The sequence below is a fragment of the Pithys albifrons genome, chromosome 10 (genome assembly GCF_047495875.1).
Source record: "Pithys albifrons albifrons isolate INPA30051 chromosome 10, PitAlb_v1, whole genome shotgun sequence".
NCBI classification, from domain to species: Eukaryota; Metazoa; Chordata; class Aves; order Passeriformes; family Thamnophilidae; genus Pithys; species Pithys albifrons.
Window position 1 is genome coordinate 8019451 of NC_092467.1, and position 25252 is coordinate 8044702.

The following is a 25252-nucleotide window of genomic DNA, read 5'->3' on the forward strand; positions in this document are numbered from 1 at the left end:
GGGTTATGTATGTAGCTGCATTTTAAGGATTTACATGACCTTTTCTCCCTCCCCTAAAATTTACCAACCTCACTTAGCATTAGCTGCTGTTAACATTTCCATGAACCATTATTTCTCTGATGGTTTTTCAACACAGAAAATCATTCCCTGGAGTAGCAAGGCTAAGATGTTGTGTGGGAAGGTCATACAGTTGGTTTTCCATGGCTGGCACAGAAGATGTTTGCTCTCATTGCATTTGCAAGTAAGGCAGCACTTTGGTGTTTTGTTTGTTTGTGTTTTTTCCTCCTTTTAACATTATTGCAAAGTTATTTACGTGACAGTGTTTGTTATTCTACCTGAAGTAACAATCAAATCTGATTCAAAGGGAAGATGCACAATAAAGACGGGAAAAGGTCAGCTTGCTGAATAACATTAAAGACATTTGTCAGAGTCAAGGAGGACTCGATCCACCGTTATCAACCCACTTCAGACTTAATTCTGCAGAGGGAGGGGGAGAAAAGGTCTTTGTCAATTCTTGCTTTGGCTTTTTGGATCAATTCTCCCAGTGGGAAAGTGATGTGCAGCAAGAGGAAGCCAGCTTAATGACAAAAGCAGAAGCCTTGGAGGCAGCAAGGCAGTCTGGAGGCAGGGCCAGGGCTCCTGCCTGCTGCCACAGAGTCACCCCACATCCCCCTGTCCCCATCATGGAGACACGCAGCCTGCTTTCTGTTGGGAAACAGCAAAATCCCTATCTTGGAATGGCTTCCAAGCGCAAAAGCCTTTCACTCCAGAGACAGCTGCCAGGGTGCCTTTAGCAGTGGGCAGAAGATGTGCTGTTTGCCTGCTTGCCCCCCTTACCTAAGCAAGCACTCAGCTCACAGAGGCACTTCAGATGTTTCCTGGGGCATAAAAGGACCATCCTGACTTGTGTCATTATCAGCTTCAGAGAAAAGTGAATGCATTTTTCATCACCTGTGGGTACTCTGGTACCATAACACACAGTCCTCCCCAGCATCTGTAGCACAGGCTTAGAAAGAATTTGGTTTTATGCCTCTTTAAACAACTAGATAAACAACATTGCCTTTGAGGATTCTTCAGCTTGGAAAAAAAGCCATTGAAGGGGAGATTGGGCAGAAATCTATCACACCAGGACAGCTAAAGAGAAGAATGATTCTTCATCCTTTTCCATTAACACAGAAAAGGGCATATTTTGAAAGTATCATGCAGAAGATTTAAACCAATAAGAAAAGACTCCCAGGAGAGTCATTTAACTGTTTGCATTTATGCCAGACCTTACAGAAACGCTGTCACTGCTAAGTTTCTCCATTAGAACAGCTTCAAGTTTCATAAGGACACAGAGCAAGGCTTTCACCACAGGACACTGCTGGCCAAGGCAAGCCCCATCGTGTGCTTATGTCAGTGCCAATGGGCAGCTGTTCAAGGGCTATGCCCAGGGGAATCCCCTGGTCCCCAGGATGGGATCAAAGGTCAAAGCCAGGAAACCTGGAGGGCTTGTCTACCTCTTACCCCAGCAACGAGACACCAAAGAGGATGCAGGAATGCACAAAGGAGTGTTGGCTGGTGAAGATGGACAGATAAATGAAAGAGGTGCCCTCTGCCAGGGCCTGATGACTTAAACCAAAGTTAACATGTTCATTTCCACAGTGCCTGGCTCTGACAAACCTGTTGGTCAAAACCATCAGTGTTGACTTTCCACTTACCAATGAATAACTTTATCCATCTGTTATGAATTGTAATATAAACTCCAGTTAGAAAAGCAGAACAGCAACAACAAAAAAAGCCCACAAACAACAGAAAATTTTGATTCCTGGTCTCTTCCTGGGATAAGTTTGCCAAGTCAGTCTCAGGGGAAGCAGAAATGCATTCTCCTGCATCTGGGGAAAATTGTCGTCTCAACTTCTCATTTTCAGGCTGGAGTGCTCCAAGAGGAATGTAAGAAGTGACAGTTACCAGGCTATCAGCTTGTGAGAGGAACCATTTGCACGGCTGAAGGAAGGTGTGCAGGAAGAGCCATGCCAAAGTGTCCTTGACACTGGGATTGCTTATTCCCTGAGCTGAGTACCCTCAAACTTGTTTCAGTTCAAAGAAGCCAGGGAGGCTTGGACAATGCAAACAGCTGAGATTGCAAGTCGGATTCATTTAAAAGAAAATTAAAAAATGAAATGATCTACAGGAAACCACTGATGGTCTGGGTCCCACGTCTCCCAGCAGAAAGCACCCAGAAAAGGTCTTGGGTTCACCGGGATGGAATGGCTTTTCTCAAGGTATTTTCTCCCATCACTTGAGACAGACAGACAGCAGTAGAGCCAGGCCAGAGAGCGGCTGCCAGAGGGAAGCAGAGGGACAGAGTGGACTGGGGAGACAGGACCCAGTCCTGCACGCCAGCCACGGCCTGTGCCTCTGCAGCGGCACTGGGCACAGGTGACATTTACACGGGCCAGAGCGGCCACAGCCTGTCTGTCAGGTAATGCAAGGTGACAGGCAGGCCAGGGAGTCACGAGCCACAGCGGGGCCCTGCGGAGCAGGGGGCAGCCAGCCCTATGTCAGGGGCCAGGGCTCTGTGGCTGCACAGCCCCTGCCCCTGAGCACCAAATGTGGCTCCCAGACCAGCCAGGGCCCCATGGCAGCTGGGCAAGGCCAGCTGAGACCCTGCATCAGGGATTGCTGCTGCTTTTAACCACCTACTCCAGGTTCAAGATCAGCTTATTCCTCATCCACAAGTGGGACTTTATGTCTTTCTCCCCTGTTTCTTTTCTCCACGTTAATGCTAGGACAGGTAGTTTCCTGTCCAAGTTTGGGGAGCCCGATGTTGTGTTTCTTTTTCTCCTGGAGGAGCAAGGGAAGAGAGGACGGGATTGTGTGGATTCTCTGATGTCTCTGCTGCAAATATGCAGTGTCCACAGAACCTAGTGCATCTATCAACCCTTCACAAGCTCTCTTGTACAGCAATACACAAAGTCCAGCCTCCTCCTTGTAGGAAGCAAAGCTTACAAAGAAGGCACTTGCTTCTGGGTGCTTCACTGTTTCAATTTGCCTCTGCAAATTATCCCATCATTTGTGGCAGAGAGCAGCTGGAAACGTGCACACACAGAAACACAACATCCACCCTGTTGCCTCAGCATTCAGAATAAAGATCGTATCCAATGTCAGCAATTAGAAAAAATAATGAAGGAAGACCCCAAGAACCAGTTGGTTCTCTGCAACTATAAGCAACAGCATTACACTGATCCACCAGCCACTGAAGAAGTGCAAGGACACAAAGCTTTGATACTGCACTTCCAGCTACGTTTCACCTGCAAACTTGCATGAATAGCCTCATAAAAGCAGGAGTAGAACACCACCATCTACATCACAAACAATGTGTAGGTGTCTGACATGCACCTGCAGAGCACAAAACTCCAGGTCCACCACACCAATCCTAAACAGCCAGGTCTGGGCTAACACAGCTAAACTGAACCGATGTGAGCTCAATAAAGCCACCTCAGATACCTCTGTGTTCAAGGGTTTCACAGGTAAAGCTGGGGCAGACATGGAAGCAAAGATTTCTCTTTTGCAAGAGTGTACAAGTGATCCCAAATACTGCCTTGGAGAAGGCAGTAGGAAATGAAGCATCCAGGCTGTAACCAATAAAGCTGCCTTGATTTTCAGACAAATAATGGCAGAAACCCCCAGTCTCAGCAATTACATTTGAGTAGAAAGTGGAATGATAATGCAGAGACAAGAAACATCCAAGCACTACATATACTGTCAATTTACCCAACACAGGTAGTAAGACTGTTTTGGTTAATGCCCCTTCTGCTCTCCAGGAAAGCCTTGAGAGAAAAAATACCCATGTGAAACACCGGGGTTTTTCTTCAGCTAAGGCCCAAAGCAAACCTTGAAGATCCCTGGCAAGCCTAGAGATGATCATGATGCTTTCAACATTCACAGCTTTTTTGTCAGTATCAGAGAGAATCAAAAGCTGTAAGTCTTCAAATAATGAAAAACACACTTTTGCTCCCCAGGCCTCAGATACACACAGAAAGGGTTCATTGCACTGGCATGAACATTTAAAGGTGTGAGTCACCCTGCCTGACACATGACTTTGCAGATACTTCATCCTCCACAGGGCAGAAAGCACCAAGAAGTGGGAAGAGACAAGTAGAGAAGGGCTGATTTCAGTACAGGAACACGGGTGTGTGGGAGAGGTATAGTGTGGCAGGCAACATGTCCTTGGGCACAACCTTCAAGGGGAAATACCTGTGAGAAACACTCCTGAAACTGGATGCAGTTATGCAGCAGGGTACCCAAGCAAAGTTTTGCTACTATGACTGCAGAAGTAATTTTTAATACACAGAAGATAAACTGAAAAACTATTCCCTCTCTGGTGATATTTTTAACTGTCCAGGCAGATTTCCACTGATAGCACAGACTGCCATGCTAATATCCTAAAGCAAGGCTAGTGGTGTTGCCTCGCTTTTAAGGTCCAGCAACCTCTGTGCTTCTCTGTCTTTCAGTCAACTCCAAATCAATAAATAATGCAGCCTTCCCCAACACTAACATCAAGGAGAAAAACTTTCTGAAGGGGCTTCTCCACCAGGGACCTGCACAGCACAGCAGAAAGTTTCATTCAGCTTCCTGGGTTGTGGGAAGAGCTGCTCCCGCTCCTCTTTGGTGATACTCCTTTGCCTCCCTTGCAAACAGGGGCCATCCAAAACCTGGCCACAGGAAGCCCTGTGTCTTGTCCACATGTCCTTGGACATGTTCAGCTATTGACCCACTGTCCGATTTCAGCCAAATCAGGCCAAGACCTCAAAATAGCATCTGCTGCTGAGCCTGCACCAGGGCAAAGACTCCTTTAGCAACTGCACATCAGGTAATTAAAAAAGAACTGCAAGCCACATTTACCCACCCTAACAAAGTATCACATCCCCCTGGTGACCACAGTAACACACAAGAGTTAGATAAAGTTTCTCACCTCCAAAAAAAGAATAAAGTTTGTTGAATTTGAGGCCTGACAGGTTTTTCATGATTGTTTGATCAGGTTTCCCACTTGGCCAGCAACCACCAGGAAAAAAACCTGCACAAATTCCTACAGTTGACTTTAACTCCTGGAAAGGCTACAGGTTCTCCATTAAATAGGATTCCTCTGGCTGCAGGCTCTGTGGCTGCCCCAGGCAACAGAAGACAAGTGTCTCCTGCTTTAAAAAAAATAAATACATAAATTAAAAAAAATTGCACATTTTCCTAGCCCCAGGAGATGTCCAGTCACTGGATTTTCTCACACCTTTGCTGGGTCAAAGAGCCTTCTTCCATCTTGACATCCATGGTTATAGGACTGGACATGGCAAGGTATGACATGCAGGAAAAAAGGCATCCTGCAGGTCACAAAACCTGGGCCATCACACGTGAAAAAGGGACCAGCCAGCCAGGCAGCAGCCCCACTGCAGGCACAATCTGGGTTTTCCTCTCCCTATCCCCCAAACGACCTGGCCTAACCCCGCTTTGCTTGGGAGAGCTGACAAGATTGCAGCCGGAGGTGGTGTGGCCACAGGCCAAGTTACATGAGTACTAATAAAAGAGACTTTGTGGAGGAGCCAAGTTAGTTCTTGTCCCCAACCAACTGTGCCAGAGAGTGCTCAGAGAGAGTGGACAGCCAGCACAGCATTTTTCCTTGCCCCGGGAGTTGGGCTTTGGGTGAAATGCATCCTTCTGGAGAATGAAACACATTTTGAAGACCTTTCCTTGCTCCTATAGCCCAGCCTTAGGGCACATCTCCTGCTTTAGATGTGTAAAGGTGACTCATCTGAACACTTTCCCTGCTATTCTACAAACTCATCTGTAACACCTTAGAGTGTGATTGTCCTTTTCTCATCACAAATCACGTGCTTATGACCAATTCATATATGTACTTTCCCAGACAAATTTGGTGGCATTACTCAGACATTTAAAATCAAATGTTATACACACCATTGAAAACAGGTACTTTATTTCTAACATAAATTCAGATAAAATTAAAATAAAGCATATGTAACAGCCACTTGAATACAAAAAGAGGCAGCAAGTACATGGGTGGGTTTGGGTTTTTTTTTTTGCCACTATGCTCAAAATGAAGACCAGAATTTCAGGTAATCTGAAGTACAGTACGATCTAGACATGCTGAACAGCAGCAGCCACTTCACCTTAACTTTGCCCCCCAGCAACACAGTGCAAGAACAATGAATATTACAGGCTGACAGCCCAGTGTGGACACTACCCTTTTCCACCACACTTCATGCAGGACCAGGAACAGTTTCAAAGCTATTTTAAAGGAATGGGGAGCAGCAAGGACCGCAAACATATTGCAGTGCTGGTGGAGATGCAGGTTTTCCGCATGGGCTTTGTGGTAAGGATCCCAAGGCAGTGGGAAGCTGCCACGCATCCTCTCTATCCATGGTACCCATGGTCTCTCCTGTTTCATCCCTCTCACAGCCCATGGGGCGTAAATTTGTCTGGCCAGAGCAGCTGTTGCTTTCTCAGCCAGCCAGAAATCCCAATCTGCAGACCCAAGAGCCCAAGGAAAGGCGGCTCTCACAACACCAAGCTGCCCCAGGGTCATGGAAGCCCTCCAGCTTTGAGGAGAGCAGAGGTGTGAGTGGTAACCTGTATCCAGGGAGCACAGGACAGCCTGGAGTGTCAGCTTTAAAGCAGCCCAAACAAAACTTGGCCGATGCTTTAGCATCTCTGTCAGTTCACCTGCAGAAATCACCTGTTTCTAACACTAAGTTACAAGCAAGGTTAAAACACCAGTTAAACATACTTGAAATGAAACCTGAAGTCTCAATATACTGAACTGTTGGTGGGCTGGAGAACAGTCCCTTTAGCCTTACTAGTGCAACAGAAATCCTTCTACTCCTTCTGTTACCATTTTCCTCTCCTAGAAATCTCCCAAAGGCTCTTCTGAGCACTGTGACCCCTGTCCCGACAGGGATCTGTGCCTGGTTTCTATGAAGATCAGTCTTAACGTCATTGTCCTTTCAGTTCCTTGCAAATTTGTAATACTCAATAAACTAAACACAAGTAACACTTTGTTTCACTCTTATTGCAGCAATAGGAGAGAGTTCAGCTTCTCTTTGCTTGTTCCTTAAAAAATCAGTGAGCAACAGATTCTTCCAACGAGTCATCTCTTTCCTGCAGAAACAGCCTAAAAAGGTATTTTGGAAAGTCAAGCGCTTGTGAAACTTGCAGATGACTTGATGCAATATCAGTGACTTTTCTGGAGCTGGAGAATTACCAGAGGTGAGCATCTGGTGAAAGAGGGGGTGGAAAAAAATACACACATAGCAGGAACATCTCATGTGCAATTCACTGTCTGCACAAACTTCTTCTCTATCAGAGAAACAACAGGCTGATGTACACAGCCTGGGGGCCTCCAGAGCAAGCCTTGTAAGCATTTTCCCACCTTTGAGGGCTGGCAACAACTTTTCCAGACATACTAAGATTCTGCACATCCATAAACAACAATGCACTCTAAATTCTCTGAAGCAGCCCCAGTACTTTTGTCAGCAGTCAATATGTGGGCCCCTCACAGCCAAGCACTCCAGGCTACCCACTCCCTGTCTCGGTTGGGGAGCACCCTACAGCTCCTCAACCCTTTCCCCTTGCACACCCCCCGTGTGGAATAACTTCAGATAAAAATAATGAGTGAGCCCCAGTAGCTGCAAAGTCCATTTCCCAAGAGCAGCTGTGGTTTCTGCAACCAGGGCTCGCTCACAGGGGTGTCACAGCCCTGCAGCCCCAGCCCTTTGCCCACTCCTGGCCACGCTCACTTGGCTAATCTGACACAGCTTCACACGATTATGGTGGTATCTGTGTCACAAGAGCAGGACAGCCACCAGGCACAGAAAGAGCCCACTTAAGATTTTCTTTGGGGGTATTTTATGTTTTAAAAGTAATTTTTTCCTCCAACAACTTAATAAAAATGAAACCCAAAAGATGCTTACTGGATTTAAATCTGTTCTTTCAATGACTGGACTCAGTCCATTGCACACAGACACACACATGCATCACTCAAACGACATACTAAACTTCAAAGCACAGTGCAATGGTTTGACTCATGCTGCATAATTTCAGGCAGCCTGGTTTGGCTGTGCAGAAGTTCACACCACATATAACCACAGGACATCTTCAATAATAAGCGCACAGGCACTGTAGGTTACAGCCACATAGGAGCTGGGTTAAACACGTTTTTAAATTCCCCTTACCCCCCCTTCACAAGTCCTACTGTGGGATCAGTTCCTCCACCTAACCCAGAAGGCACAGATTGCAAACGCAAGTAAAATACTTACTGCCAAAGCCTGCAGGAAACTTAATGAAGTGAGGATAATTCCCATACATGTTTAATCTTCAGTTCATCGCTTGCCTTTCTAAACACAACTGCTTGCTCTAACTTCAAAGCTGCCCGGAGCGCAGCGCAGCCCGCCGGGGTCGGGACATGGCTCTGCAGGAGCGGGGGCTCTCGGAGGGTGCCAGGGCAGCTGCCTCCTCCCGTGGCCTCATCCTTGCTTCACGCCGGCAGCAGCTGCTCGCCGGGATGAGACATGCTCTTGTTCTCCGCCGCTCAGGGCTGGCTCCCGTGCTCAGCTGTCTCCGCTCTCCGCAAATTCACGGCGGACCGTCCAGGGAGCATAATCGCCCCGATAAGATGCCAATCAATGCATGACGGCCCCCGTATAGATCAGAAATTGGGAGGAGGGGGAGAGGTTAAGTTGTTTAGGGGAGGAGCATCATAGGGAAGGAGCGCGGGGCGGGGCGGCGGGGGGGTTTGCTTTTCCACCAGTGGAGTCTCGCTGCAGTGTTTTAGCTCCAGCAGCCCCAGCCATGTGGCGGGATTCTCTGGCCAGGCGAAGGACCATCCCGCGCCCAGATGATGCTCATGTGCAACCAACACGGTGCTTTGGGGGTAGGGCTGTGCGGGCACGGAGCTCCACACTCGCACCCCACACCAAACCATGCCTCAGCTGTGCTCCCAGCACCAACTCATGGCCCTGTGGTGCTGGACTGCAGTCACCCCTAGGAAATACAGTCAGGGCTGAGGAGGACCAGGACTTTCTTGGGGCTAGTGGAGCTGGAACCTGAACTCTCATTTCCTTCTCCACCCAAAGGAGTCAAATAAACACTCGAATCACACCAAAAAAACCATCATCAACCAGCTGCTAAAGCTGCATGGGATGAGAAGAGGTGGGACACATGACATAGCCCAGAGGGCTCAATCCATGCTACACAGAGTCAGTAGTGTTCACAGCCATGGCAGCAAATGCTGTAAGCTTCACAGACGATCCCATACATACATCCACAGCTTCAATTTAATGCCCATCCATCCTGACAATGAAGTCTCCTGCACTGCCTCCTTCAGTGACAACAACCCTGAAGCAGGAGCAGTCCCAGTTCCCTGCCTGCCAAGCCCCCTATCAAAGTCATGCAGTTCTGGGGAAAGGCAGGGATACAGGCAACAGCACAGCCCACTGTTTCTGGTTTCTGATCTGGGACACCTCGAATGAAGTCACCTTAAGGAGAGAGAGGCATTTTGCTGAAGGTTGGAAAGCAAGCAGGGACTAAGGTCTGCACTTACATGTGTGTTGGAAAAGGTGGATTGCAGACCTATTGTTGGCATAAGTGGCAGAAAAAGGGGGCATGGGGCTAGCAAGGGGCTTTGCCTTCCCAGGGAGTCCATGAATCATCCACACATACAGGATGAGGAGCATGCCCTGCAAGCAGCAAAACAAAATGAGGGAAGAGCAGATTAGGATGTTTGGCATCCTTCAAGAGCCTTCTGCCACTTGGCTCCCTCCAGAAGACCCAAGAACCCATGCTGCCATTTGGCACTAAATGTGCTGGAAGAGGAAGGCACAGAATATGCCAGCCCAGAGCTGCTCACAGCACCCAGCAGCAGCTCAGGCAGATGCCGACTGAGGTGCTGTCAACCCTGAGATATTGCGTGTGCAGGAGAAGGAAAGGTTACCGTTGTTATCTTTGTTTCTTCCTTCACTCTCAGACATTGCCATATTTATTTCTAGCTAGAGTTTAAGCAAGGGAAAGGGTTTGTCCCTCCCTCATATTAATAACTTTTTAATTATTTTTAAAAAGTGATTTGGTTTCCTCCCATTTCTGCTCTGCACCTGTGTATGATGACTTCGTAACGTGCAGTATCAGGAGGATACACTGACAGGGATGTACAGCTCTTTATGGATAGCAGGGACATCATATCAACTCCAGGACTTTGGAGTTTACTTGGGAATGGGAGGCTAATATTTGGCAGAACATAGCACGTAGCAGAACAAATGGATAACCTGCCTGCTGTCAGGAGCAAGGAGGTTTGAAGGCAGTAGTATCAGCATTCTGTATAGTTCATTAGCTGTAGTCCAGGTTTACACACACTGGCTTTCCTCACACTTTAAAAAAAATAAAAAAAAGAATATCAGTATTCAGAGTAGGTTCTACTAAGGCAAGAAAACCCAAGCAACTGCAGTCTCATGAGAGGAATACAAACAGCAGAGATCACTCTTGTATTTTCTATCTAGCCACCTTTCACATCTCATTTGTTTTATTGCACAAACATTAACGGGGCTGCAGAACTGGTTTAGAGGAGGACAGGCAGTTGAGTATCATGCTTATATGTCCCAGGTTTTGAGTTCCAGGCAAGGGAGACCAGAGGGTTTGATAACCAGCGTAAGAGCATAACACAGAAGCATCTGACTATCCTCTCCCTGTCCCTGTTCAGCTGGGCTTCAGTCCTCCCCTGCCACCACCCCAATATACGAGGACATCCCCAGGAAACACCCTCAGTCCTCCTACACATGTTCACAGATACATCCAGGTGCAGGAGATGCAGGCACAGCTCATGTTTCAATGGATGCTGCCCCACATTCCACCCTGTCTAATCCAAGTGACTTCAATCCCAGCAACCACAAGGATTTCTAACCTGCAGGCAAAGTTTGCTATTTCAGGATAACACTGACTTTGCCTGCGGTGCTGTCCTTTAACAGCCACACTGGGGATCCTTGTTGGGGGCAGGAGACAAGAGCCAGGCACAAGGCAGGGATGCCTCAATGCCCCACAGGCAGAGACCCAGGGCACTGCTGAGGAACAGGCTGCAAGGTGGCTTGTTTCAATCTCCAGATAGAAAATTGGATTTCTCAGCAGGGCAAGTTTTTTTCCTTTGTGACAAGACTGAAAGAAGCATTTTTCAATCAAAAACCCCAGCAAACAATCTCCTTCCAAAAGAAGTGATTTTCACGTACTTGAATAAGATCCAGGATTTCCACACCAGAGAGGGACTTTGTGCAGCCCCATACACACTCTGCCAGGGGGACATTTATCTGAAAGCTTTGGCCTGATGGGAAGCCTGCCTGTTCAGCACCCACTCAGGCACCTTTCCTATCACCTGTCCCTCACCCTGCAGAGATGCACCAGGGCGATCAACCCTCAGTCCCCAAATGCCCACCAGCACCCAGAACTGAGATGCTGTTTAGAGACAAATCCACTCTTGCACAACAGTTTGGCTTCCACCTGCTTGAGTCACACCTCCCTACCATCCCCGGCTGGCTCGTCCCTGGCCCTCAGGCCAGATAATAGGGTTGTGCCCTCGCCAAGCAGGGGCAGAGCCAGCTGCATGTTCAGTTCAGCCCCAGCAGCTCTGGGCACAGGGAGGTGTGAGCAGCGAAGCGGCTTTGCGTTCTAAGCACCAACCGTGCTGAGATTTACTCGTACCATTAATTCTTACCGACCACGCGGGATCTCAGCAGCTTTAACTCCGTGCTAATGAAGTTTTAGTAGGGAATTATTTTTATTGATCTCCCCAGAGCAAAGAGCCTGATTTTAGTCTAGCTCTGTCAGCACCCCCTTCCCCATAGCTCTTTTCTTTCAGCTTAAAAGGAAGGGGAGAGGAAAGAAGACAAAACAGCTCTGAGCTCCTTAAAAAGGTTGGCAGTCCCAAGCAGTAAGTGGATTACTTTATTGATTTTTAGCAGATCTGGGTTAGTGAGTGCTTAGTGCTGCAGAACACATGCACACACTGAACAACTTCAAGGAAAGACCTCCAGGCCCTTACCTCAGGCAAATCAAGCATCAGGCAATTAATTTAGGAGACCACCATGGATTTTGGAGCTTGGAAAAGCTCCAGCCCCTGTACCCAAATCAGTCTGTGACAGACTCCAGGAGCCAGCCCAGTTTCTTCTAAGCAGTACTGCAGGACCATACAGAAGGCAGCCCCCTCAGTTCCAACAGTGTGTTGGAGTAGCACCTCAAAGAACTGCCAGTACTTCTCCACCAAGCCTTTTAGGATGCTGATCTCTGGTGTCAGACGCTAAACATGGAAGGCCTGCCATGGAACAATTTATTCCCCCCTGCCTCAGAATCAGGAAAGCTAGAAACTAAACATGGTTTCTTTCCTTGAACTAGGAACATGCCAAAACATGACCAGGAATTCCATCAACCCCCATCCCATCTCTGTCTTAAGACAAAGGAATTCAATGTATATGCTGATGCCACATGAACCAAATACAAAGGTGGCAGCTCTCATAATCCTGCAGCTGCACATGTGCCTTTCTCCTGGCCCTGCTCCAGAATGACAGAGTCCCTGAGAAACCCCACTGCCCATGGGGTGCTGCCATTGGAGCTGGGGCTCCCTTCACTGGACTAGTGAGGTGCAACGGGGACTACCAGGCTGAGCGCCCCAGGAGCCAAAATGGCCATTTTCCTCCCTGATTGCCTCCAAGGGCAGACACACGGACACCAGGTGACACTCTCAGGGCCAAACAGGAAGTCAGCAGCAGAGCAGGGACTTGAAACTGGGTTTGTCCAGGCTAACGAATGGACTGAGCCAACCTCATCCATCTGTTGTACTGGTTGGCACTGGCCTGGTTCAGGCAAAAGTCATCAAAATCAAGTTGCCTCCCTGAAGGGAAATTCTGGCCAGGTGGGGGTTGGTCTCTTCTCCCAGGCACTCAGCAATAGGACAAGAGGGCACGGGCTCAAGCTCTGCCTGGGGAAATTGAAGTTGGAGATCAGAAAAAACTTCTTTCCAGAGAGAGTAATCAGGCATTGGAATGGACTGCCCAGAGAGGGGGTGGATTCACCTTTCCTGGAGGTTTTTAAACTGAGATTGGCCGTGGCACTGAGTGCCATGATCTGGTAAAGGGACTGGAGTTGGACCAAGGGTTGGACTTGATGATCTCGGAGGTCTTTTCCAACCCAATGGATTCTCTGATTCTCTGATTCTCCAGAGATGGAGAGGAAGGGGGCTGCTGCATCAGTCCTTTCTCACCCAGCCCTGCCCCTTATCACTGTTGTCTTGTGTCCAGCAATAGCCACAGACACCAAGCTAATGAAATTACCCCCAGAGCCCCACCAGGCTAATGCAATTACCAGGAGCAGCACACTTGAACAGCAGCGGCACAAACACACCTGCAGTAACACAGCCTGCCCTGTCCTTCTCCCCAGGCCTTCCCCATCTCTCCCTGAGCCCCATGGTTGACACACAGGGTGGGTTCCCTTCCCAGGGTCTGGAGGGCAGGGGCCACCATCCCCAGTGCCAGGCTGCTCCAGGGAGGGCACTGCCTACCTTGCAGAAAGCACCATTCCATGAGCCAAACGCAGCCTCTGAGGGCAGATAATTCCCAGCATGTTTAAACCTTGGGGGACCTTCAATTACTGGCACCATAATGAGGCCCTGGACACTAATCAGCGGTGTCACCGAATCCTCTTACGCCTGCCTAAGCACCTCCAGCAGCTTTGCTGGTTGCAGAGCCCAGCTGCCCACTCCTGCAGGGAATTACCTCCCCAGGCAAGCACCAGTGGTGGCACATGCACATTTTGACACAGATGCAGGCAAGACACTCACAGACATTGGTACCAGAGTGACAGAGTTACCCAAGCAAGGCCTCTGCCCAGCCCAGAAGGCACCTGGGACCAAGCCCACACTGAAGATGCACTAGAGTGGATAAACATTGCTAAACTAGTAGAGGAGATATTTTAATGCTAGTGCTCCCTGTTTGAGATACAAAGGGCAGATTTACATCTGTCAGCTGTACCATCAAGCCAAGCTCATTCCCTGAGATGCTCCAAGAGAGTTTTCAGCTCCTAACTGTGTCTGGCAGGTGACCCTGTGCCGCTCTGCTCCTCTGAGCTGGCACTCACTGACGGGGCGACAGGCAGCTCCCTCCGCACATCCGCTCCGACTCACGCTCTCTGCTCCAACAATGCACTTTTTAAAATCATGCGGGGAGCAAAAACAACAAGTCCACTATAACACTGAGATATCCTGAGGCAGAAAATCCATTCGGAGCCCAGCTAGAGAGAGTCAAGTCAATTAGACACTTTCTGGGGCGTCAAGCTGCCAACAATCCCTGCCTTTGTAACAGCAAAGAATCACTGCCTATGTGCTTCCCAGAGACTCCCCCTTGACAGAGCAGAAAGGTCAGCAGTGGTAGCGTCATGGAAAGGCATGCAGCAAAGTATTCCTGGGAAGGTGGATCCCAAAAAATAGCCATTGGGACCTTCTGAAAAATATTTTTTTGTCAAAAGCATCCATTGCTTGTGGTTGGGTTTGTGAGGGAATAAGCCAGCCCATATTTGATCAAGGGAAGCCAGTTGATGTCATCTTTTTGGATTTCAGCAAAGCTTTCGATACTGTCTCTCACAGGATCCTTCTGAGCAAACTGCCCAGCCCACAGCTGGATAAACACATCATGCAGTGGGTGAGCACTTGGCTCATGGGTTGAGCACAGAGGGTGATAGTGAATGGAATGACATCACAATGGCCACCTGTCACTGGTGGGGCTCCACAGGGCTCCATCTTCCTCACGAGGGGAAGAGGAGTAGCAGACGCTGATCTCTTCTCTGTGATGACCAGTGACAGGACCCAAGGGAGAAGTCAGGTGAAGTTTAGGTTGGACATTAGAGAAAGTTTCTTCACCCATAGGGTGGTTGGGCACTGGAACAGGCTCCCCAGGGCAGTGGTCACAGCACCAAGCCTGCCCGAGTTCAGTAAGTGTTTGAAGGATACTCTCAGGCAAATGGCGGGACTCTTGGGGATGGTCCTGTGCAAGGCCAGGAGTTGGACTCAGTGATCCTGGTGGGTCCCTTCCACCTCAGCATATTCTGTGATAATGCAGATTTGTGCTATACCACAAAAAAGTTTGTACATGCGTTGTATGGAAAAGGCATGGTTGGGTCAACAGAGTGCAAGCTCAGTGTTTAAAAGTTCATGGCTCTCTGCCTGCTTTCAGACAGGTCATTCCACCTTTTTGCCTTTCCTGGAATAAAGATCATAGAGACAAAAAAGGAACCACAATATTGCAACTGGGGGAGTCACCCATCCCTCACACTCCAAGGTAAGCATATGCCTTTGCTTGTCCATGGTATAAGAGAGCAAGCTGGGATATAAAACCAGATTCCAGGTTGGATGAGGAATGAATAAAGCCAGGATTTCTATGTGCAAGCACTAAAGTCACTCAGATCCAAAGGCAGGTCTCTGACAAAAGGTCCTTTTTTCCAGATATTTTGGTGAGAAAAGAATACTCAACTCTTCAGTTAACTTTGACATGTCAGTTGATGTTCAGCAAGGGCTATTCAAAGGGCAGGTGAAGAAAGGTTCACTTGATACCTCCTTGGTATCACCATGCAAGCCAGCTTTCCACAGTGCCAGAGGACCTACAGGTTGCCATTTAAACACAAGCCTCTCTTTAACTCTCCTGCACACATGATGTGAAGCTGGGATTTCTGCAAAAAGCTCCCCAAAAGCTAGGTTACCTTTCTTCAAAGAAAACTATGCCCTGACCAAGATTTCCTCATCTTCTGAAAAAAGGGGTCCTCAGAAAAAACTTCAGAAGACACAGCCTATGTAACTCCCTGCAATTTTGCCATATTCCCACAACAACCACTTCTCAGAGGAAATATTTCAATGGAAGATGTTCCTTGCCCAGGTTAACCCTGCATTATTGCTTGTAAGGACAGGGACTTTAAAAAAACACAAACAAAGAATAAAAAACAAAACAAAACAAAAAAAACCCACAAAAAAGCGCCACCTCTCAGTCACAAAAACCCTACAGATTTGAGCCTTCTCTGACCATCTAGAAACAAATGAAGTGAAACTCGGTTCCCCACCTATCTCTGCAGATCTTCTGGAAAACTTTCAAACTGCCTTTTTTCCCCCCTTGATCTTGCCCCATTCTTCATTCTCTTCTGCTGGGAAACCTGGATTTCTGTGAGCATACTGTGTTCCCCTCCTTGGCAAGAGTCTAGGCTTGGTGGCACAGAGCTGACAGGGGACAGCCCAGCCACACAAGGCATCTGCTGGACATTGCATGTACTGATGGCCACCAGAGCTCAACAAGGGGTGGGGGAGGTCTTGTCACAGCACTGGCCTGCACAAGGCCACAAAGGGCTCCCACCTGCATCCTCCCAGCAGGTGCCCCAGCCTGCTGTGCACCTGGGGGCTTTGCTTGCTGCTCTCATGCTGTGCATCCCCCACGCTCATGCTTTTACATTTCCTCCTGCTTCAGCAAGTGCAAAACTCCAGAGACAACCTGTCAATCTCCATCACATCTGGCTGCCTCAGATGGTCTATTTATACCAGACAGGCAAACGTGGCTATCTTGGAGTTCAAGGTAACAAGGGTTATTTCTGCTCTGAGTAGCTCCTTTCTCAAGGGAGGAAGGCTTGAAGGTATCCAAGAGGAACAGCTTCACATCAAGGGCTAGCACCGGTATCTTCATGGCTGAGGGCACAGCTGTGGGTCCCAAGGTCCAAGCCAGGCCCCAAAAGCCCAGTAGGTTGCTATTTATCATAAGACACCTAATTGCAGGTCATTCTGTATCCTGCCATGGGAGAGGGGAGATCAGTGTGTACCTTTGGAATTCTAATCCCTGTCTTTCACAAGCCAGAAGACCACAGCTTCAAGTTTACTCACACTTAGTTTCTCCACTGAGCACTGCTTCAATCCCATTAATGCCACAGTGAGGGCTCCAGCTTTCTCTGAATCACTCCTGTCTCTCCTCTTATGTCTCCAGTACAGTCTGCTCTCTGGCAGCCAGCATATCTGACCCAGTATACAGCTTGATTTACCAAATTGGTCCATTCCTATAATTTGAAAAGATCTGAGGAAGGAGAAGGCATTTACACCAGATCAGCACTGTGAGTCACATGGCCACAGAGCTTTGATCTGGACCCAAAAGCCACATCCACCGTGTCACCGAGGTGCAGCTCCAGTCAGCACTTCTCAGCCACCTCTCTGACTTCAGTTCTTGCTCCAGTCAAAGAGACTTCTCCTATAAGCCACAGTGGGATGGTGGGGCTGCTGCCCCTTTCACAGGATGCTTGCAGCTCCACAGGAACCAGGCAGCTTGCTTGGATCTCGCTTCCACTTCTTTCCTGCACATGCCACTGGCTCATTAACCCCTTTTTCAGTAGATTTCAACTATGCATTGGGTCCCCTGAGAGCAGAGAAGGAAATCAAACTCTACTACAACCCAAGTGTACCTGCATGAAGGAGGGAGAGGCAGGTTTCTCAGTGCTCTGCTGTCTCCTCTAATGCACAAAAATCTCCTCTGTTTCTGTAATGACACAATCTTCCTGGGGATGGCTCTCCTGAGCAACCATCACACCCTCAATCAATAAACCCGTCCCCATCTTTGCATAAAGACACACCCATATCCCTGCTCTGCTGCAAACATGCCTATGCAGCCCATTCCCAAACACTGGATCCAGGGACACAGACTAGGCATAGCAGCTGGAAGAAATAAAGCACAACAAAGCCTTGTTGCCCAAGCATATGAGGCATAAAATGCATTTAAGATGAACTGAAGCCCAAAGAACCCCTTAGTTAACTGGCAGTAAAAAACCACAGGAGACCTCACCTTAGTCCTCACTGGTGGCTCAAACCACTCCACTCTTGGTAGTTGGCATCTGTTCCCTAAGCCATGCAGACATTTCCACTTCATAGAAAAGCAACAGGTTCATTTTGAGATCACCTCCTTATAGGTACAGCCAATTTCAGTTCAAGACTCTGCCAGCCCAGTCTGGCATTCAGAGGACTGAGCTCTCTCTTTGCCTTGCCCACACAGACACACAACTGTCATCTTTGTTCTAGCAGCCGTCCTTCCCCTGGGACTCACCTTCCAGTGGCAGCTGAAGGGAGACAAACACAACACGAAATTCAGCCAAAATGTTCTCCCACGAGACCAGTTCCTCTCAGTGTTTCCCTGCAGAAAATGTGCAGCCAAGGGGTGGAGAAGGAGCCAGCTCCAGTGAGCATAATTTTCTTCATCAATGCCCTCCATTGCCTTTCAAACATATTCTCTCAAAAGCCACATGTTCCCCTGTACCAAATGGAGAATCCACTGGTATTTAAAGCCACAGGAGCATGACAAAATTCCCTGTGCCCCAAAGAAAGGAACAGCCCTGGATCAAGACAAAGATAGACCACACCATACAGAGCCAAGACAGCTCAGCAGCAAGGAGCAAGCACATGAAGAATTTGCAGGGATGTGGAATGGCATTTGCTGTCACTGTCAAATACCTGCTCTCTGGCCCTCAGCTTCTTCCCAGTAGAAAGAGAGAGAGAAAAGAGAACCAGCCACATGTTTTGGCCCTTTCCTTTAGAGCCCTGAGCAGAAGGAGCAGCCTCTACACAACAGAAGCAGAGAAAGGACCTGGGATGAAGTGGGCACAGCAAAGCACGGACAAGTACTGGCACTGCACTGATGTGCACTGGCTTAAGTCAGATTATTAAAGCAAGTCCTGAAGATCCCAGAGCAGCTTCTCCATAGAGCTGCCACAGAGTCTTCTCTGCCAGCCAGACATATCCTAGTTCAAAAATCTGGAGCCCAGTCCCTTCTAAGGCCTTAAGCTTTCCAGACCAGCAGCACAGCTTCCAAGGTTGGTAAATTCATCAGTCCCAGGGTCTATCCTGATAGTTGGAAAGACTGGCACTTCCCATCAGACAGTTCCCAAGCACAGTTTGAGTCAGCAAGGGAAGTTCCCACAGGGAACTCTGCACATTTAAGAGCCAGGCCACACCCACACGTATCAGCCTCTATGGCTCATTTAATTAATGAGACTTTAAAATCACACCTATCTACTAAATCTGGCAGCCCTAGAGCCTAAAATCCAGGGCAACCAAGACCAAACAATTCAGGCACCCCAGATATTGTACAAAACACACCCATCAGTGCCCCAAGTACTTCTCTGAATCCCCCTGGGCACCTGAGCCAGGTGGGAAGCTTTCCAGAAAGGCTGCTCCACCAAGACATAGGCTACTTCAAGATTCCACAAGTAAAACAGATCCAGGAAACACATTGACATGCCATGATTTGGCATACATAACCTCTAACCTAGGATAACCCAGCAGCAAGGGGAGATGAATATTGATGAACCCTTGGTCAGGTGAAACAGAAGAGCTAAAACAGTTGAGGGCCTCAGCTGACACCAATGGACACACCTCTCTGACAAACAAAACTATCCCATTTGCAATACCCAAGTGCTGCCCTGGTGCCTCTTCCTGTCTGGAAACCAAGCTGTTGGTGAGGGCTGGTTCCCAGGACCCTGAGAAAGCAGACCCAAAAGCAGACTCTTGGTCAGTGCTCTCCACCTCTCCTGGTCTTTCAGGAAGATGCAATTTTTCTGTGCATTCCTATTACTTCCAGGCAAGAAACTCCCCAAACCATCCCATCATCTGTAACCATACTTAGAGAAGAGCCTTGCTTGTGCTTACTGAGCACCTCGCACAGCTACTCCCAGGGAGAAGCCACATTTCTGACCCTTATAACAAGTCAGCAATAAGAAAAGGTCATTGAGATCCATCACCATGTATGTGGCAGCGAATGGGGCCAGGGCTGCCAGAGAACAGCTAGAGCAGGGCCAGTCAGTCCTCTGCAGGGATGTCTGTACAGATATCACTATAGATTTGGGGGGCAGCCAGTCCTGGACCCACACAGTTATCAGTGATAGGAGGTGCTGATCAGAGACTGCTGGCAGATACCTGACAGAGGAATGACACTTGAGCACACTCTGTTCCTATCCTCTCTTGAAACATCATCATTTGCAAGATGGATGGACTTTTGGCCTGGCTCTGTCTGATTGCTTTTTACACCCACAAGGTGCTCTCACTAGGTCCACACAGCTCTGACCTACCCCAGGTTCAAGTCCCAGCTAGACACAGAAAGCAAATAAATAAATACCACAGGCCCAGATTTTAAACCCCAGCATTCCTTTTTCAGCCTGAAGAGGAAGGCAGTGAGGATGCAAGGATGCTTGATGTGAGATGTGATGTGACCACTCCCTGCCATCCCAGGCTCCAAAGGGCTCTTGGCTCCACAGCCACCTGCCCCATCCCCTGCTGAGCAGCACAGACACCCCCAGGGCACCCACAGCCCTGTGCGTGCAGCCAGCGAGGGTTGGCTCCCCAGCCAGCACGTCAGCCCTCCCCACGGGCTGGCTCTCTGCACGAGATACCTGTCAGGGGCAGGGAGCATCGCCCAGCACAGAAACAAGAGCTCTTCCCAGCTGCCTCCCACCATGGGCCAGCAAGGCTCAGGCAGAGCCACGTGTGTGATGTGGAGGCAAGGCTGGCCATGTCTGCTGAATGGGACAGGCAGTTTTGCATCTCAAGTGCCCAAGGTGTTGGTACAACTGTGGAGGAGCCCCAGCTGCCCAGCTAGTGACCTGTCAGGGCACAGGTCTGCAAATGCACTCTCTTCTCCCTCAGCAGGACTTAGTGTCCTGTTCCCAGAGCATTTAGAGGGGAAGTATTCACCCTCTCCAGGGTCCTACTTGACTTCTGTGATGATATATCTCTAAGAAAACCCATCCTAGAGGATGTGTCAGGTCCAGCTTGCCTGCAAGCTGCCATCCCCCAATGCAACCCTGTTGCCTGGCCTGAAAACCTGCCCCAAGTGCCCTGGTGTCCCCTCCTCGCCTCATGTATGCCTTTAACAGTTTGCTGGTTTACCCATTGCAACTAAAATAACAAAGCTACAAAAGAAGAGGGCAAACAGACGCGATATTCTGCAGCAATTAGGGCTAAACAGGGGAACAGGGGGCAGGGAATGAATGGACAATGGGAAGGGCAGGAACGTGGCAGCCCAGGCCCCAACAGGATGGGCACGAACTGTCCTCAAGAGGCCGGGTCCAAGCCAGGGAGCAGTGAGCTGTACATAAGGAAACACAGGGAGATGAAAAGGGTTATTTAAACAAGCACTGGACAGTCCCCACGGGGCCTCCCTGAACGCTTGGCTTCATCACAGTGTCCAGGGCAGAGCAGCTTCTGCTTCCCCCCACTCTGAACCCTTTTGGGTGGCGGGGGGACGCTGGCAAGCTGTGGTGGGGTCCACTTAGAAAGGAAGGAATCCATTAATCTCTCTGGTAATTACTGCCACATATGGATTTGCACAATTACACTTCGTTAATTGGTTATTACAGGCAAGCCAGACTGATTGGGCAGAACGGCTCAGCTTTAACCCCTTCACTGTCCCCAGGGCCAGCCAGACACTGAGGCAGCCTTCTTCCCAAAACACTGCTGTATCCTCCTGTAACCCTGCTGGATCCTATGCCAAGGAACAGCAAGCACAGCCCTCAGCACCCAGTCAAGACATCTTTGCTCTCATGCCTTCCTTTCAGCTGGGGATCCTAAAGAGAAGGACCCACGGGGAAAGGATTGAGCCTACACCTCAAAACAGCCAAACTGCCCAGCCAATTTCTTCTGCTCTGGGTTTGCAGCAGACATACCATGTATTCCTCAGGGTGCTGAGGGATGGCAAACTCAGATTTTGTTTGTTTTTAGAAGAAGACGAAGACTCCTTGTGCACTTTGACTTTGTGCCCTCAAGCCCAGCAGGGTTGGTGCCAACAACAAAAGAATCCACTGCCAAGTCTGTCTCTGAATGCAACTTCTTCAACTGGATTTGCAGTGCAATGCTTTTCTTCCTCAAAACACAGAAAATAGAGGCTTTACTCTGGTAATAAATACTAATGTATACTATTCCAAAAAATACAAATAAAGCTCCTGTAAAACTCCAGACAGCATAGGACTTCTGCCAGGTGGGAGTGGAGGCTGCCTGGCCTCCCCACAATGCAGCCACCACCCCTCACAGGTAAGTAATGGACCATTCAAAACCTGGCCCCAAAAATGTCTTGTTCATGATCCAGCAGCATTTCTGGAAAAAAACTCAGAAGAGACAGACCAAGATGAGAGCAATTTCTGCCAGAACCATGTCAAAGGCTTCCTGTTAAAAGCTGTAACAAGAAAGCAGCAAAGAAGAGCATTGCAGAAAACCCACAGAGCAGCAGAACCCATCTGAGGGGAGGGCTTTTCTCAGCAGACACTGCTCTTTGGCCACAGGAGAGGCCACAGAGGGACCTACTCCAGACAGGTCACGTCTCTCCCTTCCTCAAGGGCAGCCCAGCACATGCCTCCAGTGAGGCAGTGCCTGCTGGGCTACAGGATATTGCTCAGCCCAGGCAAGGGGCTCACAGGAAGAGCAGAACCAGGCATCTCACAAGTCACACACAGTGGGAACTTTCAGCTCATCTTCTGAATCAACCCAGCAAGCTACCACAGCAGGAGCAAGGAGAGAGAAACTAAACAAGATCACAGTAACAGAAGAAAAATCTAACCCCAAACCACCCTCTAGCTTCATCCTATGGGTAAAAAGCCCTTGGACAGTCCACTTAGAGAATTCAGCTGAAGTAGATCATGAAGGGATTCAAAACATCTGCAACAAACACACAAGTACCCTACCCTTTACTGCTATCATTGCAATAATGCCTGCAGTGACTATAATATCAGTAATATTATAAAAACAATTATATTACAATGCTAAACACTCTAGGTCTAGCCTAGGAGAAACCTCCTTCTCATCAGCTAATTAAAGGGCTTTTACTGTCCCCTCTCTGCTGTAAAGAGTAGCCCTAGTTCTTCCCGGGAGGTCACTGGTGTTTCATGAAACTTGCAGTAGGATTTATTCCTGTTATCCAGTGACCTGTGATTTCCAAGCTGCCCAACTTCATACAGACATTTCTTTTTCCTGCCAAAGCCAACTCCAAGCTAGCTGTCTGAAGGGGACCATCTGGTCCATTGTAAAGGCAGCCTCTCCCAGCTCCCTGCGAGTGTTCTCAGGTGTGCGTGAGCTTGTCTTTGAGGAAGGGAAAGGCAGGCCAGCCCTGCGCTCATGAAAGGTTGTTGATCTCTCCCCTAAACCAACTGCCTCTGCAACGTTCAGAATGAATCTTCAGAGCTGTCAAAGGGAAGATTGGGCAGAACCTGCAACCATGTTTAAAAAGGTCAGCTGGGAAAAGTCAGGATGGGAAGGATGCTCGCTTTATTGACAGATGCAGAGTGGAAGGGACCAACCTGTGAGTACCTGCAAGCTGGATTTGGCAGCACATGCTGGACTTCAACTCTGGGCTCTGTTGGCTGCAGCTGTTGACAAATCCTTTGTGGATCACTTATAGACAACAGTCTGGGGACTAAGCCTGAAACTGAGACTGGGGCTGAGCAACAAGCAGGGATCTTGTGCAGCTTCCTGAGGGCTGAGAGTAGGCTGGTGGGAGCCTTTCTGGTTCTCATGACAGTTTTTTAGAGCACAGAGACTAGAACATAAGTTTCTTTCTATCCTTTACTTTCATGCACATCTGCCTAACACAAGTTGGTTTCGAACCCCAGATTTCAGAATTGATGCAAAAGTTACTTTGCATCTGACCACATGAATTCCAGTGTTGTACCGCTGGTTTACCCGATTTACAGGAATCAGACAAAAAGTGTACTTGCTGATGCTAATTTAGCTTAGTCTAGATATGGATATGTGACATATTTACTAATAAAAAAGCAAGAGGAGTTGCTGGGTTGGATTTTATGTGACTTGGAAAGAAATAAAGGCAAGTAAATATACTCCTTTTGGTCAGAATATTGTTACATGTATATTGTTACATTGTATATTGCAAAGAGCTCATGTGCAGCAGAGTTAGTGAAACACGCTGAATTATGTCAAAACCCAAACCTGGTTCAAAGGGATCTGAATTAATTAGGCCATTAAGATTTTTTCCCAGTGGAACTCTCTCTGTGTGTACATACGCAGACATATTTAATATATTTGACAAAATCAATATTTATCCAGGAAGAGCTTCATTTCTTTTAGAGAAGCATCGCTTTTGTTAAAGGTATTAAACTCATGGAAAATTCTTGACTAGCTCTACATGTAACTTCCACCTGTTCTTTTTTGAGCTTTATGAGCTGATCCCCAAAACTCCTTTAGCCATTGCAACCCTCATCTGTAAATACAGTATCCCTCCCACACCCTGAATGCTTTTCTTTCCCTCCACTGCAGGAAGAAAACACAGACTCAGATCTGGAAGAGACACAGAGGGACACAAGCTCATTTCACCCATCTTCCTGCCCCAAATCAGGCCAGACACCTTTGGGGACAGAGCTGCCACCTCCTTCCCCAGCCCATCTGTCCCATCACACCTCTACCACACTCCTGTTAAATTAGATCTTCCCCGTGTCTAAACCATTCTTCAATGGCAAGTTCAGCACGGTGTTATGAGGGTTTCTTTCCAAGAGCTGTGCCCAAATTAAAGTCCCCTGAAGGCTCTGTTCAAATGCCTGTAGGAACAGCAGTAACTATGCCCAGCAGGCTGGGCAAACCCCACAGCTTTCAATGGTGTCCTGCACAGCCTCCCAACCCACAGCTGATTCACACAGGGTCAGGACAGGGACTTACAGAAGTGAGGGAAGGAGCCTGTCTCCAGGGAATAAGGAGCCTGTGTGCCCGGCTGCATTTCCAACCTGCGTCCTGTCTCTTCAGCAGATTCAACCATGAAGCGAGGTTTGGGATCAGCTCTGTCAGCGGCTCTGGTCTGTTGGAGAAAAAAGGAGTGTTTACACATTACAGAGCAGCATCCTCACAATCTGTCCCAAGTTACAAATTTACCTCCCAGACCTTGACCGGAGCTGGGGTTTCCTGTGTTTGCTCCTGTCTCTTTGGAAAGCGCGAGATGTTGCAATGCCTGGGGGAGGGCTGGATGCACAGGCTGCCTGGGAAAGGCCCTGGATGCAGAGGAGTTGGTCCAAAGTGGCTCTGCTGAGAAAGTGTCTCCTGGAAATGATTTCTTTTCTAATCCCAGCTCCTAGAGGAATGAAACCAAGCAAACAACTGCCATCCGGTCTGAGCATCTGTCTCAGTTCTGCTTTCCTGCTTCTCTCTGACAGTTGTCTTTTTTTCTCTCTCCTCTGCACCCAC

General features: G+C 48.5%; 1 protein-coding gene across 3 annotated transcripts in view; it reads right to left on the reverse strand.

Annotated features, from left to right (window-relative positions):
- Window positions 1-24869, reverse strand: part of RXRG (retinoid X receptor gamma) — a 37844-nt gene extending 12975 nt beyond the window's left edge. Inside the window, exon 1 of one of the 3 annotated variants that reach the window (XM_071564936.1) lies at window positions 24734-24869. In XM_071564936.1, coding sequence (XP_071421037.1) covers window positions 24734-24830 — 97 coding nt within the window. In that variant the 5' untranslated portion in view covers window positions 24831-24869. Of the gene's footprint in view, window positions 1-8306; window positions 8692-13579; window positions 13597-24733 lie in introns of those variants that run through there. The other 2 variants (XM_071564938.1, XM_071564937.1) reach the window with 2 other exon arrangements.
- Between the last annotated feature and the right edge of the window lie 383 nt (window positions 24870-25252).